The sequence below is a fragment of the Panulirus ornatus genome, chromosome 58, assembly GCF_036320965.1.
Source record: "Panulirus ornatus isolate Po-2019 chromosome 58, ASM3632096v1, whole genome shotgun sequence".
In the NCBI taxonomy this organism is placed as follows: domain Eukaryota; kingdom Metazoa; phylum Arthropoda; class Malacostraca; order Decapoda; family Palinuridae; genus Panulirus; species Panulirus ornatus.
This window is the reverse complement of record NC_092281.1, coordinates 21,469,497-21,489,850: the sequence shown is the minus strand read 5'-3', so window position 1 is coordinate 21,489,850 and position 20,354 is coordinate 21,469,497. Positions and strand designations below refer to the sequence as shown.

General features: G+C 43.6%; 1 protein-coding gene across 2 annotated transcripts in view; it reads right to left on the bottom strand.

Moving 5' to 3' along the window:
* Positions 1-1,414: 1,414 nt before the first annotated feature.
* Positions 1,415-20,354, bottom strand: part of hig (hikaru genki) — a 171,430-nt gene continuing 152,490 nt past the window's right edge. For both annotated transcript variants that reach the window (XM_071695544.1, XM_071695545.1), the window contains exons 6-9: positions 17,081-17,221; positions 16,679-16,888; positions 15,743-15,913; positions 1,415-2,699 (exon numbers count right to left, since the gene is read on the bottom strand). In XM_071695544.1, the coding sequence (XP_071551645.1) occupies positions 2,503-2,699; positions 15,743-15,913; positions 16,679-16,888; positions 17,081-17,221 (719 nt within the window). In that variant the 3' untranslated portion in view covers positions 1,415-2,502. The remainder of the gene's footprint in view (positions 2,700-15,742; positions 15,914-16,678; positions 16,889-17,080; positions 17,222-20,354) is intronic.

Genomic DNA, 20,354 nt, shown 5'->3' with positions numbered 1-20,354 from the left:
AGGAGTCAAACGCCTCACTATTCATCTATGAACACATAATCAGGTCATGATATAATGTAGATATGTCCATCTTCCACTGTGTCCTTGTGTGGCTAATATATATATATATATATATATATATATATATATATATATATATATATATATATATATATATTGGAAAGGATCACAATTTTGCGCGTGATCAAGATATTCCTATGAGTCTACGGGGAAAATGAAACACGAAAAGTTTCCAAGTGCACTTTCGTGTAATAATCACATCATCAGGGGAGACACAAGAAAGAAATATAACAGTCAGTTGATATACAACGAAGAGACGAAGCTAGGACGCCATTTGGTAAACAAGAGAGAAATATAACAGTCAGTTGATATACATCGAAGAGACGAAGCTAGGACGCCATTTGGTAAACATGTTTACCAAATGGCGTCCTAGCTTCGTCTCTTCGATGTATATCAATTGACTGTTATATTTCTCTCTTGTGTCTCCCCTGATGATGTGATTATTACACGAAAGTGCACTTGGGACTTTTCGTGTTTCATTTTCCCCGTGGACTTATAGGAATATATATATATATATATATATATACATATATATATATATATATATATATATATATATATATATATATATATATATAATTCCCTTACAACGTTCCTCCTAAGGAGAGAAACTCAAACAAAACAAGAGAAAGTAATTATAGACAGATGAACTCAATACATTCAAGCCCCAATATCACATTTTCTTTTCTATGAACTCATATCAACATATAAATAGATTACTACACATCTCTATTGCATTTTCACCTCAGTACTTAGTCTTTAAAAAGACACAATATACATTTTTTCATATATAAATTTCCCAGGTTAATTATACGTTCCTAAACATATCTGGCGACAGTTACAGAAACTACATATTTTACATTCCGTGTTGTCATTAGATTTTTACAACATTGGTCTAATATATCGTCTACGTTACTGATGCTGTGGTTCCTCTTAACGTAAGTCACGTCTGCAAAACTGACGAGCCTGTTTTTATACATATTTTCGTGTCATGTTTACCAACCTGAAGCTATTCTCGAAGGTGGCCTTGCTTTACATTCTTCTTAGATCGAAGGTTAACCATTTGTTCTATATCAAATTGTGTTGATATGTACGACAATATTCATGCTTAACCTTATCATCATCTGTCTCTATCGTCTTCATTGCAATGACGTCAAACGCATTGCTTAAAAAAATTTACTCTCAGTTAGCTGACGACGGCAACACTGGTGCTTTGTTTTCGGGCGCTTGCAACCCAGAGATCAACAAAATTTACAAATTAAGTAAAATTCACTTTTGTTATATTTTTGAGGTACCATTATACACTCGCGCAACTTTTCATCACTTTATACATAATCATTTTAGTATGCCTTACATCTGTTAGTATAACGAAGTTAGTTTAGAAAGATATACTGTAATGGTTTAAGGTGAGAATATACGTTTTCTGTTGCGGTAACTACTTTGTTTTGATACTTGTACATACGCTAACGGCTAATGAGGATGAATATTGTGATAGGTGAGAGAAAGAGAGAGAGAAAGAACACGTCATCCGTACACAGTGTCGAGTACACACATCACAAAAGTACATTCACTGCAAAGCATATACATCAAAGTATACACCCTACAAAAGCATATACACCCATATACATTTGTACATGAATTACCAACATCACACAAGTAGAGACACAGGGAGGTAAGTAGGGTATATACAAGAGCTACCGTACACGTTAAACCTAATTTTGTCGCACATACGCAACTTCTGTGGTGTGTTGCCCAGGTTAGCTGACCCCTCCTGTCCTGTTCAGCTTATGGGTCAGGTCTAGCCTCAGACTCATACAGCTAACCCAAGTCCTGGAATCATGAGGCTAGCCACTGACCCCATGAGACCAGCCACTTACCCCCCGAGGTCCGCCACTGACCCGTCAGACCAACCACTTACCTACGAGACCAGTTACAGAACCATGAAACCAGCTACTGACCCCTAAGGAAGCCACTGACCCATGAGGAAGCCATTGACCAATGAGGCTAACCACCGACCCATAAGACAAGGCACTAACCCATGAGGTCAGCTACTGATTCAGGAGACCTGCCACTGAACCATGAGCTTGGCAGCTGACCCTGTGAGGTAGCCAATGACCCACGAGGCAGCCACTGACCCACGAGGTAGCCACTGACCCATGAGGCCAGCCACTGAACCACGAGGCCAGCCACTGAACCACGAGTCCAGCCACTAATCCCTGAGGCAACCAGACTCGTGAGGCGAACCACTGCCTCAAGAAGCCAGCCACTGGCCTACAAAAGCAGCCACAGACACCTCGGGACCAATGGCTGTCGTTGGAGACCAAGTGCCGATCCCACACATCACCGACTGAACCCTCGGAGACCATTCACTACCCCACTGAACCAACTTGGCTTGCCCAGGAGCGCGGGCGGCGACGCAGACGGTGTTTGGGAGGGAGAGCCTCAGCCGAAGGAGGGGACACACCTAGTGAGGGGGGCTGACCAGCGCCGGGTGTGGAGGCAGGTGAGGCGGTCAGGCCCAGCGGGGCGGTACCCGGGGCGACAGGTTACCAGGACCGTTGCCCCGACGTGGTAGCGGGGCCGACGCGGGGACACACGCCCGTGTTGGGGCTCCCCTGGGTGGCTGCAGGACTCCACGCCTGCGCCCCCACGAGGAGGAGGGAGAAATAAAAGCAACAATTAAATCCCAATACGTTCCCCCGTGTTAGATTACTAGATCATGAAAACCTATGTAATAATAATGTTCAATTTCACACATATGAAGGGATGTAGACACTAGATATTCAAGCGTTCAGTGGGCATATAATGACCTCATTAGGCATGTTAGTGTCATAGAACGATACAGAATTACATCGACGCACATACATGAGAAGCCAATGAATAGGACTCGCACAGGAGAGAAGCTACAGGAGAGAAACAGAAGAGAGGCAGGAAACACCTTGTGGAGGAACCATCTGAATGGAAGGCTGAGGTACCACAGAGTACACACAACAGGTGTTTAACAAGTGATATGTTACACGGTCATGGTGTTGACTTGCAGGGTGCACACAAGCCTCGCAAACTCGAGTTACTGCATGAGACACGACTACCTACAAATGGGAAACTGCTCGACATGGCATGGGGGTGAGAAATTAATCATCAGGCACACACACACACACACACACACACACACACACACACACACACACACACACACTCACACACAACACAAACAGATGAAAACCTGCTTGGCAGGACATACACAGGTGAGAAACTACTTGAAAGATACACTATGATACACAAAGATACACAGTTGAGAATCTATGTAAACTGCTTGACAGGACATACACAAGTGAGAAAATAATTGATAGGGCATACCACAGGTGAGAAACTACTACACAAGATGTACTCAAGAAATGAAACTATTTGGTAGGACATACAGAGGTGAGAAGTTACTCAGCCGGACATACACTAAAGAGAAACTAGTTGACAAGATTTAAACACATGGAAATCTACTTAACAGGACATACTGCAAGTGAGAAACTACTTGACATGATATACACAAGTGAGAAACTACTTGACAGGACATACACAAGTGAGAAACTACTTGACAGGATATATACAAGTGAGAAACTACTTGACAGGACATACACAAGTGAGAAACTACTTGACAGGATATATAAAAGTGAGAAATTACTTGACAGGACATATACAAGTGAGAAACTACTTGACAGGATATACACAAGTGAGAAACTACTTGACAGGATATATACAAGTGAGAAACTACTTGACAGGACATACACAAGGGAGAAATTACTTGACAGGACATACACAGGTGAGAAACTACCTTACAGGACATATACAGGTGAGAAGCTAATTGATGGGACACACACAGGTGAAAAACCACTTAACAAGTTGTAAACGTGTCAGAAAAAGCTTGACAGGATACGCACAGGTGAGAAACTATTTGGCAGAGCATATAGAGATGAAATATCTGACAGGACATAGGAAAGTGAGAAACGAGTTAAGGGTAAATGAACAGGTGAGACGCTAATGAATGATACACACACACACACACACACACACACACACACACACACACACACACACACACACACACACATACACACACACACACACACACACACAAACAAACAAACAAACAAAACCAGAGGATATTGGCAGGCGAGATAACGGGACAAGCACAAGTGTGAAAGTAATTGACAGGAAACATATAAGTCACGTATCAATTGTTTGGACTCGCATAAGTGACAAACGAATTGTAGGGGACACACAGAGGTAAGACTAACTGGCAGGAGACACATTGGTGACATACTAAATGAGTGGACACGTGTGAAAGAAAAATTTATCTATGGGACACATAGATATGAAAAACTGTTTGACAGGACGCACACAGGTGAGAAACCAAATGACAGGACACACACAGGTGAGAAACTAATTGATGAGACACACACAGGTGAGAAACTAATTGATGAGACACACACAGGTGAGAAACCAAATGACAGGGCACAGGCAGGCGAAAAATTAATTGATAGGACACACACAGGTGAGAAACTAATTGATGAGACATACACACAAGTGAGAAACCAAATAACAGGAACACAAACAGATGAAAAATCAATTGATAGGTTTCACACAGGTGAGAGACCAATTGATTGGTCTCACACAGGTGAGAAATCAAGCGACAGGATACACACAGTGAGAAACTAGATACAGAGCACACAAAGGTGAGAAATTAGATGCTGGAAGACACAGGCGAGAAACTAGACGATAAAGCACACATAATTAAGTAAATAATTGGCAGGTCACCCATGGAGGAGAAACAAAGTGAGGGAAACATAAGTGAGATTCAGTGATCAGACGAACACAAGTGAAAAAGTAACAAAGATTACAGACACAGGTGAAGAACTATTTCATCGGATCCCTATATGTGAGGAACTAATTGACAGGACACACACAGGTGAGAAACTAATTGACAGAACACATACAGGTGAGGAACTTATTGAAAGGACTCACACAGGTGAGAAATTAAATCAACAGGACTAACACAGGTGAGAAACTGATTGACAGAACACTTACATGTGAGGAACTATTCAAAGGACTCAAACAGGGGAGAAATTGATTGGCAGGACACACACAGGTGAGGAACATATTGAAAGGACTCACACAGGTGAGAAATTGAATTGACAGGACTCACATAGGTGAGAAACTGATTGAAAGGACTCACACAGGAGAGAAATTAATTGGCAGAACACACACACATGAGGAACTTATTGAAATGACTCACACAGGTGAGAAATCAAATTGACAGGACTCACATAGGTGAGAAACTGATTGAAAGGACTCACACAGGAGAGAAATTAATTGACAGGACTCACACCGAAGAGGAACTAATTGAAAGGACTCACACAGGTGAGAAATCAATTGTCAGGACACACACAGGTGAGGAAATTATCGAAAGGACTCACACAGGTGAGAAATTAATTGGGAGGACACACACAGGTGAGAAATCAATTGACAGGACACACACAGGTGAGGAATTTATTGAAAGGACTCACACAGGTGAGAAATTAAATTGACAGGACTCACACAGATGAGAAACTAATTGACAGAAAACTTACAGGTGAGGTACCTATTGAAAAGACTCACAAAGGTGAGAAATTAATTGGCAGGACACACACAGGTGAGGAGCATATTGAAAGGACTCGCACAGGTGAGAAATTAAATTGAAAGGACTCACACAGGTGAGAAGTTGATAGGCAGGACACACACACAGATGAGGAGCTTAATGAAAGGACTCACACAGGTGAGAAATTAAGTTGACAGGACTCACACAGGTTAGAAACTGATTGAAAGGACTCACACAGGTGAGAAATTAACTGGCAGGACACACACACGAGAGAAACTAATTGACAGAACACTTACATGTGAGGAACTATTCAAAGGACTCAAACAGGGGAGAAATTGATTGGCAGAACACACACAGGTGTGGAACATATTGAAAGGACTCACACAGGTGAGAAATTGAATTGACAGGACTCACACAGGTGGGGATCTTATTGAAAGGACTCACACAAGTGAGAAATTAAATTGACAGGACTCACACAGATGAGAAACTGATAGAATGGACTCACACAGGTGAGAAATTAATTGGCAGGACACACACAGGTGAGGATCTTATTGACAGGACTCACACAGGTGAGAAACTGATAGAAAGGACTCACACAGGTGAGAAATTAATTGGCAGGACACACACAGGTGAGGATCTTATTGACAGGACTCACACAGGTGAGAAACTGATAGAAAGGACTCACACAGGTGAGAAATTGATTGGCAGGACACACACAGGTGAGGATCTTATTGAAAGGACTCACACAGGTGAGAAATTAAGTTGACAGGACTCACACAGGTGAGAAACTGATAGAAAGGACTCACACAGGTGAGAAATTAAGTTGACAGGACTTACACAGGTGAGAAACTGATAGAAAGGACTCACACAGGTGAGAAATTGATTGGCAGGACACACACAGGTGGAGAACTTATTGAAAGGACTCACACAGGTGAGAAATTAAATTGACAGGACTCACACAGGTGAGAAACTGATAGAAAGGACTCACACAGGTGAGAAATTAATTGGCAGGACACACACAGGTGAGGATCTTATTGACAGGACTCACACAGGTGAGAAACTGATAGAAAGGACTCACACAGGTGAGAAATTAATTGGCAGGACACACACAGGTGAGGAACTTATTGAAATGACTCACACAGGTGAGAAATCAAATTGACAGGACTCACATAGGTGAGAAACTGATTGAAAAGACTCACACAGGAGAGAAATTAATTGACAGGACTCACACCGAAGAGGAACTAATTGAAAGGACTCATACAGGTGAGAAATCAATTGTCAGGACACACACAGGTGAGGAAATTATTGAAAGGACTCACACAGGTGAGAAATTAATTGGGAGGACACACACAGGTGAGAAATCAATTGACAGGACACACACAGGTGAGGAATTTATTGAAAGGACTCACACAGGTGAGAAATTAAATTGACAGGACTCACACAGATGAGAAACTAATTGACAGAAAACTTACAGGTGAGGTACCTATTGAAAAGACTCACAAAGGTGAGAAAGTAATCGGCAGGACACACACAGGTGAGGAGCTTCATGAAAGGACTCACACAGGTGAGAAATTAAGTTGACAGGACTCACACAGGTTAGAAACTGATTGAAAGGACTCACACAGGTGAGAAATTAACTGGCAGGACACACACACGAGAGAAACTAATTGACAGAACACTTACATGTGAGGAACTATTCAAAGGACTCAAACAGGGGAGAAATTGATTGGCAGGACACACACAGGTGAGGAACATATTGAAAGGACTCACACAGGTGAGAAATTGAATTGACAGGGCTCACATAGGTGAGAAACTGATTGAAAGGACTCACACAGGAGAGAAATTAATTGGCAGAACACACACACATGAGGAACTTATTGAAATGACTCACACAGGTGAGAAATCAAATTGACAGGACTCACATAGGTGAGAAACTGATTGAAAGGACTCACACAGGAGAGAAATTAATTGATAGGACTCACACCGAAGAGGAACTAATTGAAAGGACTCACACAGGTGAGAAATCAATTGTCAGGACACACACAGGTGAGGAAATTATCGAAAGGACTCACACAGGTGAGAAATTAATTGGGAGGACACACACGGGTGAGAAATCAATTGACAGGACACACACAAGTGAGGAATTTATTGAAAGGACTCACACAGGTGAGAAATTAAATTGACAGGACTCACACAGATGAGAAACTAATTGACAGAAAACTTACAGGTGAGGTACCTATTGAAAAGACTCACAAAGGTGAGAAATTAATTGGCAGGACACACACAGGTGAGGAGCATATTGAAAGGACTCGCACAGGTGAGAAATTAAATTGACAGGACTCACACAGGTGAGAAATTGATAGGCAGGACACACACACAGATGAGGAGTTTAATGAAAGGACTCACACAGGTGAGAAATTAAGTTGACAGGACTCACACAGGTTAGAAACTGATTGAAAGGACTCACACAGGTGAGAAATTAACTGGCAGGACACACACACGAGAGAAACTAATTGACAGAACACTTACACGTGAGGAACTATTCAAAAGACTCAAACAGGGGAGAAATTGATTGGCAGGACACACACAGGTGTGGAACATATTGAAAGGACTCACACAGGTGAGAAATTAAATTGACAGGACTCACACAGGTGAGGATCTTATTGAAAGGACTCACACAGGTGAGAAATCAAATTGACAGGACTCACACAGGTGAGAAATTGATAGGCAGGACACACACACAGATGAGGAGCTTAATGAAAGGACTCACACAGGTGAGAAATTAAGTTGACAGGACTCACACAGGTTAGAAACTGATTGAAAGGACTCACACAGGTGAGAAATTAACTGGCAGGACACACACACGAGAGAAACTAATTGACAGAACACTTTCATGTGAGGAACTATTCAAAGGACTCAAACAGGGGAGAAATTGATTGGCAGAACACACACAGGTGTGGAACATATTGAAAGGACTCACACAGGTGAGAAATTAAATTGACAGGACTCACACAGGTGGGGATCTTATTGAAAGGACTCACACAAGTGAGAAATTAAATTGACAGGACTCACACAGGTGAGAAACTGATAGAAAGGACTCACACAGGTGAGAAATTAATTGGCAGGACACACACAGGTGAGGATCTTATTGACAGGACTCACACAGGTGAGAAACTGATAGAAAGGACTCACACAGGTGAGAAATTAATTGGCAGGACACACACAGGTGAGGATCTTATTGACAGGACTCACACAGGTGAGAAACTGATAGAAAGGACTCACACAGGTGAGAAATTGATTGGCAGGACACACACAGGTGAGGATCTTATTGAAAGGACTCACACAGGTGAGAAATTAAGTTGACAGGACTCACACAGGTGAGAAACTGATAGAAAGGACTCACACAGGTGAGAAATTAAGTTGACAGGACTTACACAGGTGAGAAACTGATAGAAAGGACTCACACAGGTGAGAAATTGATTGGCAGGACACACACAGGTGGAGAACTTATTGAAAGGACTCACACAGGTGAGAAATTAAATTGACAGGACTCACACAGGTGAGAAACTGATAGAAAGGACTCACACGGGTGAGAAATTAATTGGCAGGACACACACAGGTGAGGATCTTATTGACAGGACTCACACAGGTGAGAAACTGATAGAAAGGACTCACACAGGTGAGAAATTAATTGGCAGGACACACACAGGTGAGGAACTTATTGAAATGACTCACACAGGTGAGAAATCAAATTGACAGGACTCACATAGGTGAGAAACTGATTGAAAAGACTCACACAGGAGAGAAATTAATTGATAGGACTCACACCGAAGAGGAACTAATTGAAAGGACTCATACAGGTGAGAAATCAATTGTCAGGACAAACACAGGTGAGGAAATTATTGAAAGGACTCACACAGGTGAGAAATTAATTGGGAGGACACACACAGGTGAGAAATCAATTGACAGGACACACACAGGTGAGGAATTTATTGAAAGGACTCACACAGGTGAGAAATTAAATTGAGAGGACTCACACAGATGAGAAACTAATTGACAGAAAACTTACAGGTGAGGTACCTATTGAAAAGACTCACAAAGGTGAGAAAGTAATCGGCAGGACTCACACAGGTGAGGAGCTTCATGAAAGGACTCACACAGGTGAGAAATTAAGTTGACAGGACTCACACAGGTTAGAAACTGATCGAAAGGACTCACACAGGTGAGAAATTAACTGGCAGGACACACACACGAGAGAAACTAATTGACAGAACACTTACATGTGAGGAACTATTCAAAGGACTCAAACAGGGGAGAAATTGATTGGCAGGACACACACAGGTGAGGAACATATTGAAAGGACTCACACAGGTGAGAAATTGAATTGACAGGACTCACATAGGTGAGAAACTGATTGAAAGGACTCACACAGGAGAGAAATTAATTGGCAGAACACACACACATGAGGAACTTATTGAAATGACTCACACAGGTGAGAAATCAAATTGACAGGACTCACATAGGTGAGAAACTGATTGAAAGGACTCACACAGGAGAGAAATTAATTGATAGGACTCACACCGAAGAGGAACTAATTGAAAGGACTCACACAGGTGAGAAATCAATTGTCAGGACACACACAGGTGAGGAAATTATCGAAAGGACTCACACAGGTGAGAAATTAATTGGGAGGACACACACAGGTGAGAAATCAATTGACAGGACACACACAGGTGAGGAATTTATTGAAAGGACTCACACAGGTGAGAAATTAAATTGACAGGACTCACACAGATGAGAAACTAATTGACAGAAAACTTACAGGTGAGGTACCTATTGAAAAGACTCACAAAGGTGAGAAATTAATTGGCAGGACACACACAGGTGAGGAGCATATTGAAAGGACTCGCACAGGTGAGAAATTAAATTGAAAGGACTCACACAGGTGAGAAATTGATAGGCAGGACACACACACAGATGAGGAGCTTAATGAAAGGACTCACACAGGTGAGAAATTAAGTTGACAGGACTCACACAGGTTAGAAACTGATTGAAAGGACTCACACAGGTGAGAAATTAACTGGCAGGACACACACACGAGAGAAACTAATTGACAAAACACTTACATGTGAGGAACTATTCAAAAGACTCAAACAGGGGAGAAATTGATTGGCAGAACACACACAGGTGTGTAACATATTGAAAGGACTCACACAGGTGAGAAATTAAATTGACAGGACTCACACAGGTGAGGATCTTATTGAAAGGACTCACACAGGTGAGAAATTAAATTGACAGGACTCACACAGGTGAGAAACTGATAGAAAGGACTCATACAGGTGAGAAATTAATTGGCAGGACACACACAGGTGAGGATCTTATTGACAGGACTCACACAGGTGAGAAATTAATTGGCAGAACACACACAGGTGAGGATCTTACTGACAGGACTCACACAGGTGAGAAACTGATAGAAAGGACTCACACAGGTGAGCAATTGATTGGCAGGACACACACAGGTGAGGATCTTATTGAAAGGACTCACACAGGTGAGAAATTAAGTTGACAGGACTCACACAGGTGAGAAACTGATAGAAAGGACTCACACAGGTGAGAAATTAAGTTGACAGGACTTACACAGGTGAGAAACTGATAGAAAGGACTCACACAGGTGAGAAATTGATTGGCAGGACACACACAGGTGGAGAACTTATTGAAAGGACTCACACAGGTGAGAAATTAATTGGCAGGACACACACAGGTGAAGAACTTATTGAAAGGACTCACACAGGTGAGTAATTAATTGGCAGGACACACACAGGTGAGGAACCTATTGAAAGGACTCACACTGGTGAGAAATTAGATTAACATGACTCACATAGGTGAAACTAATTGACAGAACACTTACAAGTAAGAAACTAATTGAAAGGACTCACACAGGTGACAAATTGATAGGCAGGACACACACACAGATGAGGAGCTTAATGAAAGGACTCACACAGGTGAGAAATTAAGTTGACAGGACACACACAGGTGAGAAACTAATTGACAGAACACTTACAGGTGAGGAACTCATTGAAAGGACTCACACAGGTGAGAAATTAGATTGACAGGATTCACACAGGTGAGAAATTAATTGGCAGGACACACACAGGTGAGAAACTAATTGACAGAACACTTACAAGTGAGGAACTTATTGACAGGGCTAACACAGGTGAGAAATTGATAGGCATGACACACACAGGTGAAGTGCTTATTGAAAGGACTCACACAGGTGAGAAATCAATTGGCAGGACTCACACAGGTGAGGATCTTATTGAAAGGACTCACACAGGAGAGAGATTAAATCGACATCACTCACACAGGTGAGAAATTAAATTGACAGGACACACAGGTGAGAAATTAATTGGCAGGACACACACAGGTCAGAAACTAATTGACAAAACACTTACATGTGAGGAACCTATTGAAAGGACTCACACAAGTGAGAAATTAATTGGCAGGACATACACAGGTGAGAAATTAATTGGCAGGACATACACAGGTGAGGAACTAATTGGCAGGACATACACAGGTGAGGAACTAATTGACAGGACATGCACAGGTGAGGAACTAATTGACAGAACACTTACAGGTAAGGAACTCATTGAAAGGACTCACACAGGTGAGAAATTAATTGGCAGGACATACACAGGTGAGAAATTAATTGGCAGGACACACACAGGTGAGAAACTAATTGACAGAACACTTACAGGTAAGGAACTCATTAAAAGTACTCACACAGGTGAGAAATTGATTGGCAGGACACACACAGGTGAGGAACTTATTGAAAGGACTCACACAGGTGAGAAATTAAATTGACAGGACTCACACAGGCGAGAAACTAATTGAAAGGACTCAGAGATGAAAAATTAATTGGCAGGACACACACAGGTGAGAAACTTATTGACAGAACACTTACAGATGAGCAAACTATTGAAAGGACTCACACAGGTGAGAAGTTAATTGGCAGGACACACACAGGTGAGGAACGTATTAGAACAAGTCACATATGTGAGAAATTAAATTGACAGGACTCACACTGGTGAGAAACTGATTGAAAGGATTCACACAAGTCAGAAATTAATTGGCAGTACACACACAGGTGAGAAACTAATAAACAAATCACTTACAGGTGAGGAACTTATTGAAAGGACTCACACAGGTGAGAAATTGATTGGCAGGACACACATAAGTAAGGAACTTATTAAAAGGACTCACACAGGTGAGAAATTTTATTGACAGGACTCACACAGGCGAGAAGCTGAGTGAAAGAACTCATACAGGTGAGAAATTACATTTTTAGGACACACACAGGTGAGAAACTAATTGACAAAACACTTACATGTTAGGAACTTATTGAAAGAACTCACACAAGTGAGAAATTAAATTGACAGGACTCACACAGGTGAGACACTAATTGAAAGGACTGAGAGATGAGAAATTAATTGGCAGGACACACACAGGTGAGAAACTAATTGACAAAACACTTACATGTGAAGAACTTATTGAAAGGACTCGCACAAGTGAGAAATTAAATTGACAGGACTCACACAGGTGAGACACTAATTAACAGAACACTTATAGGTGAGGAACGTCTTGAAAGGACTCACACAGGTGAAAAATTAATTGGCAGGACAACATACACATGAGGAACTTTTTGAAAGGACTCACATAGGGGAGAAATAAAATTGACAGGACTCACACAGGTGAGAAACTGATTGAAAGGACTCACAAAGCCGAGAAATTAATTGGCAGGACACACACAGGTGAGAAACTAATTGACAGAACACTTACAGGTGAAGAATTTATTGAAAGGACTCACACAGGTGAGAAATTAATTGGCAGGATACACACAGGTGAGGAACTTATTGAAATGACTCACACATATGAGAAATTAAATTGACAGGACTCACGCAGGTGAGAAACTGACTGAAAGGACTTACACAGGTGACAAATTAATTGGCAGTACACACACAGGTGAGAAACTAATTGACAGAACACTTACAGGTGAGGAACTTATTGGAAGGACTTACACAGGTGAGATATTGATTGGCAGGACACACACAGGTGAGGAACGTATTGAAAGGGCTCACACAGGGGAGAAATAAAATTGACAGTACTCACACAGGTGAGACATTAATTGGGAGGACACGCACAGGTGAGGAACTTATTGAAAGGACTCACATAGATGAGAATTTAAATTGACAGGACTCACACAGATGAGAAACTGACTACCACGGCACTTACAGGTGAGAGGAACCTAATGATATATATATATATATATATATATATATATATATATATATATATATATATATACACACACAGAGAGAGATTTTTCATAAAACTCGGGATTTCCCGTTTCAGCGAGCTAGCGTCATGAACCGGCGACAGAGCCTTAGATGGAAAAATCTTTACTTGCCTCCTTGCTCTTTTGGAAAGTAATTAAGGAAGGAGGAGGGTAGGGATTTCCCGCCACCCGCTCCCGCCCCTCTTTGTCGCCTTCTACGACAGGCAGGGACTACGTGGGTAGTATCCTTTCTTCCCTGTCCCCAGGGATAATATATATATATATATATATATATATATATATATATATATATATATATATATATATATATATATATATATATATATATATATATATCAACAGCTAGATTGACTGTGGACCGACTGCCGCAAACAGGATTCGAACCTATGCCTTCGACCCTGGTCGGCCCGTGAATGCGTCACGGTCAGCAACGGGAACCACAACACCACGGAGGTCCATGAATGAGAGAAGACATACAAGTGACCACCGTGGTGTAGCGGCTAGCGTTCCTAACTATGACGCATTCATGGGCCGCCCGGAGTCGAGTGCATTGGTTCGATTCCGGGTTGCGGCAGCCGGTCCACAGTTAACCCGGCTGTTCATCCATCTCTAAGGGTTCGTCAATAAGATGGGTACCTGTCTCAGGCTTCAATTGCCCGTGCCGTCTCAGCTAATATCAAAGATAAAGAAATTATCAACTGGACATGTACATGAGAATTTACAAGCGAAAAAAGCGATGAACTAATTAACATCACACAGAATGGTAGGGCACTAAATGACGGGACACACACAGGTGAGAAACACATTGACAGATTATATGCAACGGAGAATATATTTGACGGAACTAATGGACATTATATATATATATATATATATATATATATATATATATATATATATATATATATATATATATATATATATATATATATATATATATATATGCGGGGGTAGAGTGAGGGGCGTGGGGTACCTGTTGAGACATAAATGAGAGAGACATTAACTGAAGGACACACACACAGGTGAGAAACTAATTGATGGGAAACACACAGGTGAGCGAGAATCCAGTTCAGGAGACACACACGAGTGATTACCCAATTATTACGAGAATCCAGTTCACGACACACATACACGAGCGAGAAACTACCTGATGGGACACACACACACTAATAAGAAACTAACAGATGGGATTCACACAGGAGAGAAGCTCATTGAAAACACACGGGTGGGAAACCAAATTCGGGAAACACGTCGGCCACACACAGGACACGCACGGGTTAGGAATTAATTGATGGAACACACACAGGTGAGACGCTAATTTTAGGGACACACACACACACACACACACACATGTACAGGTAAGAAACTAAACCTTATGACACACACAGGTGAGAATATGATCGACTGGAAATATATAGGAAGTAAAGTGGCTGATGGGACACACACACAGGTGAGAAACTAAATGTTATATGTCACACACAAGTGAGAACCTAATTGATAAGATAAGCATAAGTGGAATATTCGACAAAAGGATAAATGATAATAATACTAATAATAATAATAATAATAATAATAATAATAATAATAATAATAATAAAAATGATAATGATAACACAGGAAACATGAGAGTTCAGAGATAAGGAATCAGTGAGGGAAGAACGACACGAATTATCGTGGAATATCAGCGGAGGGAGACTTACACTGCGGCGGAGGGTGGGACCAGGAGCCGTCATGGGTGCAGAAGGCGAGGGCGTGGCCGCGAGCGACGTAGCCAGGGTTGCAGGAGAAGGTGATGGCGTCACCCACGCGCCTGGAGGTCACTCCAGTCACCTGGCCGTGCTGCGGAGCCTCCACGACCTCGCACAGGACCTCTGGTAGTGGCAGCAGGAGGAAGAGGCCAGAGATGAGAACACAAATGGGATGAATGAGAGAGAGAGAGAGAGAGAGAGAGAGAGAGAGAGAGAGAGAGAGAGAGAGAGAGAGAGAGAGAGAGGAAAGCGGAGGTGAACGAAGGATAAGCGAGATAAGACAAAAAGGAAGAGAGAGGAGCACTAAGAATGGCTATAAAACAGCATGAGATAAGGGGTAACCCAGATTTCGGAAGAGAGGAAGAACTGCAGATAATATTGTGAGAGAGAAGAATGCGGTGAAGTGTGGTCAGAAGGGAGAGCGAATACAGGGGGAGGGCGGAAGAGTCATGATACTAACGGCGAATGAGATTAGCGGGACAGGATGAATCAAACACAGTAAGGAAAATGACAGGTGTTGCCAATAGATGTGGAAGTATACGGAAATATGACACAGAGGGAACTGTATTGACGTGTCATGTTTCCTTTCAGATGTTTCATCCAACAGTTCCCGTCGTCAGACAAGAGTCACATGAGCCCCCATCAGCCTGGCTGTTCCACTACTTTGACCACACGGAAATTCAGGTAGGCAGAGCTATATGCCACAGCATAGAGGAGTAGCTGAGCGCCATGCTGAGCGTCGCACTGCTGCACTCACTGCTCAGCATAATATGCTGCTGAAGCGTCTAGGTAGTGACGCAACCTGTGTCAGTGTAGGTCAGTGTGATTAAGACTCGATTTGCTCTGTATTTAGTCATTAAAATGACTCACTGTGACCCCCATCCTTACCTTGACATGTGGGCACGGGGTGTGACCAGGTGCCATTAGCGGTGCAGTGGATGACCCGGTGTCCCAGGAGTCTGAACCCTGGCACGCAGGTGAACATGGCTGAGCCTGTGTAGGTGGTGTTGGCCGTCTGGAGCTGGAGCCGAGGGTCGTCAGGGGCCAGCACGGGGCATCGCACCACCACACACCGCGGGCTGGGGCCTGACCAGTCTCCTTAAAACATTATCAGTAAAACAGTAAATCATAGCAGCACTAGAACTCCTACGTCGTATCCCAAGAACGAAAAGATAATTTGGTCAAGTTAATTACCCTGCTTGATTACATTCTCAGTTACGCTAATTAGTATATGCAAAAAAGGAATGATTTTTTTTTTAGCGTAAATAACCGAGGCACCAAGTTACCAACCTGAGGGGAGGCAAGTGATCTTGGTGGAGCCGCTGAGGTAGTAGCCGTCGGGGCAGGAGAAGGTGAAAGAGGTGCCTAGGGTCACGCTGTCTCCGTGTACCTCCAGCAGCCCGTCACTAGACACCGGGGGACAACTCACTCCTGCAGCAGGATACATAATGGTGAGTACCCTCACCTGAGACATACACTGGTGAGAACCCTCACCTAGGATACACACTGGTGAGAACCCTCACCTGGTATACACAATGGTGAGAATCCTCACCTGGGATACACACTGGTGAGAACCCGCACCTGACACATACCCTGGTGAGTACTCCCACCTAAGACATACACTGGTGAGAACCCTCACCTGGGATACACACTGGTGAGAACCCGAACCTGACGCATACCCTGGTGAGTACTCCCACCTGAGACACACAGGTGAGAACTCGCACCTGTGACACACATTGGTGAGAACCCGCACCTGAGACATACACTGCCTTAATTGGCCGGCTGAATTTCTCCTGAGTATTACTGTTCGACCTTTAATGGCTTGGCCTTTGACCTGACCCTCTAGATTCAAGTCAGAGGCCATGGCGTTTACACACTAGTATCGCACCCGAATGATTAAGGGAATGAAAATATAAAAACTAATGAATGAAAGTTAGGGGAATTCACTTTTCAGAATATGGCACATATCGGGACGTGATCTGGGACATTAGGGAACTTAGTGACGTAGCATTAAAGGGCCGGGTGTGGTCGAGTGGTGCCAGATACCTCACTCCTGCAAACGACTGTCCACTACAGATGCGAGGGGAGTACACCTCTGAAGGTGTATGTCCGCTACAGGTGTGAGAGGACACCACTCCTGTAGGTGTATGTCCACCACGGTTGTAGGAAGACTATACCCTTGTTGGTGTGTGTTCAGCACAGGTGTGAAGGTGTGAGGAGGGGAGGGGGGAAACACTCCTGAAATTGCATGTGCCTTCACAATACATGGTCCCCCCCCCCCCCTCAATCTTCCCGGCTGGAAGGAAGTCGAAGCCAAGGTTTAAAAAAAGGCCAGGCGAGCGGACGGTAAAAGCTGGTTTTGGCCCCGGTTCCGAACCATCTTTTTTGAGTGTTTAGATTACTCGCGGAAGCACCGAGCCAATTTCAGTGCTGTGCTCATACGTTTTGTATGAGACTGTATTGAGGTGGGGTGTGTGTGTGCGTTCCACCGTCATCGTGAGTGATTACCAAACTACTGAACTAGTGTATGCCCGCTCGTCTGGCCTCTCTCTCAAACCTTGACTTCGACTTCCTTCTCGTCAAGGACGTGAGGAAAATATGGTTCGTGGCCGTACACAAAAGATGCCAGGGATAAACATTGACATATGACTTAGCGTTGTGCTCTCTGGGGGTTGTAGGAGACGCCAGCGGTTATACACAACGTCATACTTGGGGGAATAATATCCTGGGAGAATAAAGGACTCCGCAAAACAGGCCTTTGAAGCCTGTGAGTTAATTACCAGACGTGCTGCCAGAACAAGAGAGTTGGCTATAAAATCTGCAGAATATTTTGCCTCGTGTGGAGGAGGCAAGGAGGCGGAGAAATAGTAAAACCCGAGGGAAAGAAAATAATAGGAATCAAGGGGCAAACAACAGAGTCGGATGCGTCAACAAGCGACGAGGCGCCCCCTCCTCCAGGCTACATCCCTTCCCCTCCTAACTAACTACCCCCCCTCACTTCCCCCCCCCCCCCGCTAAGAACCACAATAGCTCCCCCGTCGTCAATTGTCCTCCAGCACTCCCTCGTCCTCCGCCTTTTGTGTGTTGGTAAGGAGATAATGAGTGTTATTGAAGACCGTCTCCCTGAGCCAATTACCAGGTGGCGGGTCACACCAGGCTCCCTTGTGGTCTCCACAACGCTACTACCGTCTTGGGGGCAACTTTAAGTCCCCGCAACCAGTTCAAGAGCAGCACCGGAGCCACCATTCTGGGGCGTCACTACTCACCACAACCGCTTCTACAACAGCCCCAAACCTACCATTGTAGGGTATACTACTCGCTACAACCACTTCAAGAGCGGCCCCCGATGTCACCGTACTGGGGCGTCACTACTCACCACAACCGCTTCTACAACAGCCCCAAACCTACCATTGTAGGGTATACTACTCGCTACAACCACTTCAAGAGCGGCCCCCGATGTCACCGTACTGGGGCGTCACTACTCACCACAACCGCTTCTACAACAGCCCCAAACCTACCACTGTAGGGTATACTACTCGCTACAACCACTTCAAGAGCGGCCCCCGATGTCACCGTACTGGGGCGTCACTACTCACCACAACCGCTTCTACAACAGCCCCAAACCTACCATTGTAGGGTATACTACTCGCTACAACCACTTCAAGAGCGGCCCCCGATGTCACCATACTGGGGCGTCACTAACCCACCTAAGCCACTTCAAGAGAGGCCCCTCCGACGCTACCATGTTGGGGCAGTACCACTCACCACCACAACCACTTCGAGTGCAGGCCCGCCCGGAGGAGGGAAGTTTCGTTACGAACCCACAACTTCCTGGTACGGTCAGAGGGATCAGCTGAAGTAGGGGAGTTGTGTGTTTTATTGAATCATTTTTTTTTCTACTTTTTTTTTTAATTACGTTTATTTGAGATTCACTACGTCCGTGTTGACCTTCTCTCTACTGAAATATAAACGTTATTATCAAAATAAAGATGATCTTAAATACCAATTGACTTCATTTTCCCCGTGTGAAAAAGAAAAGAAGAAAAAAATTGCTCGATTAACAGAGCTTCAGTGGAGACCTGCCCCCTGGATCTCCACTGGGGTGTCGCGCCCCCCTGAACCCCACTGAGGGCGGGAGGGGCACATCAGACCTCCTAACCACATAATTGAGTTCCGCCTTGCCAAGAAAAGAGCCTTCCAGGAATAAAGCTGGCCACAGGCCTGAAGGGGTAGTACTGCTTTGAGAGAGAGAGAGAGAGAGAGAGAGAGAGAGAGAGAGAGAGAGAGAGAGAGAGAGAGAGAGAGAGAGAGAGAGAGAGAGAGAGAGAGAGAGAGAGAATCACCACCACTGGGGTAACCAAAGGCATCTCTGCGTTCCTCCTCTTGATTCGGAGCTTCACTGCCTCGACCGAAGCTCCGAAGCGAAGCTCATGTCTTTATTAAGCAGTGACAAACGGAATACAAAGGAAATCACGCAGCAACAGACCACGGGGTCCATACCAACATTACTTAAAGAGAAAGGGAACTAAAGAAAAAACAAACAAATAAGGTAGGGATAATCAGG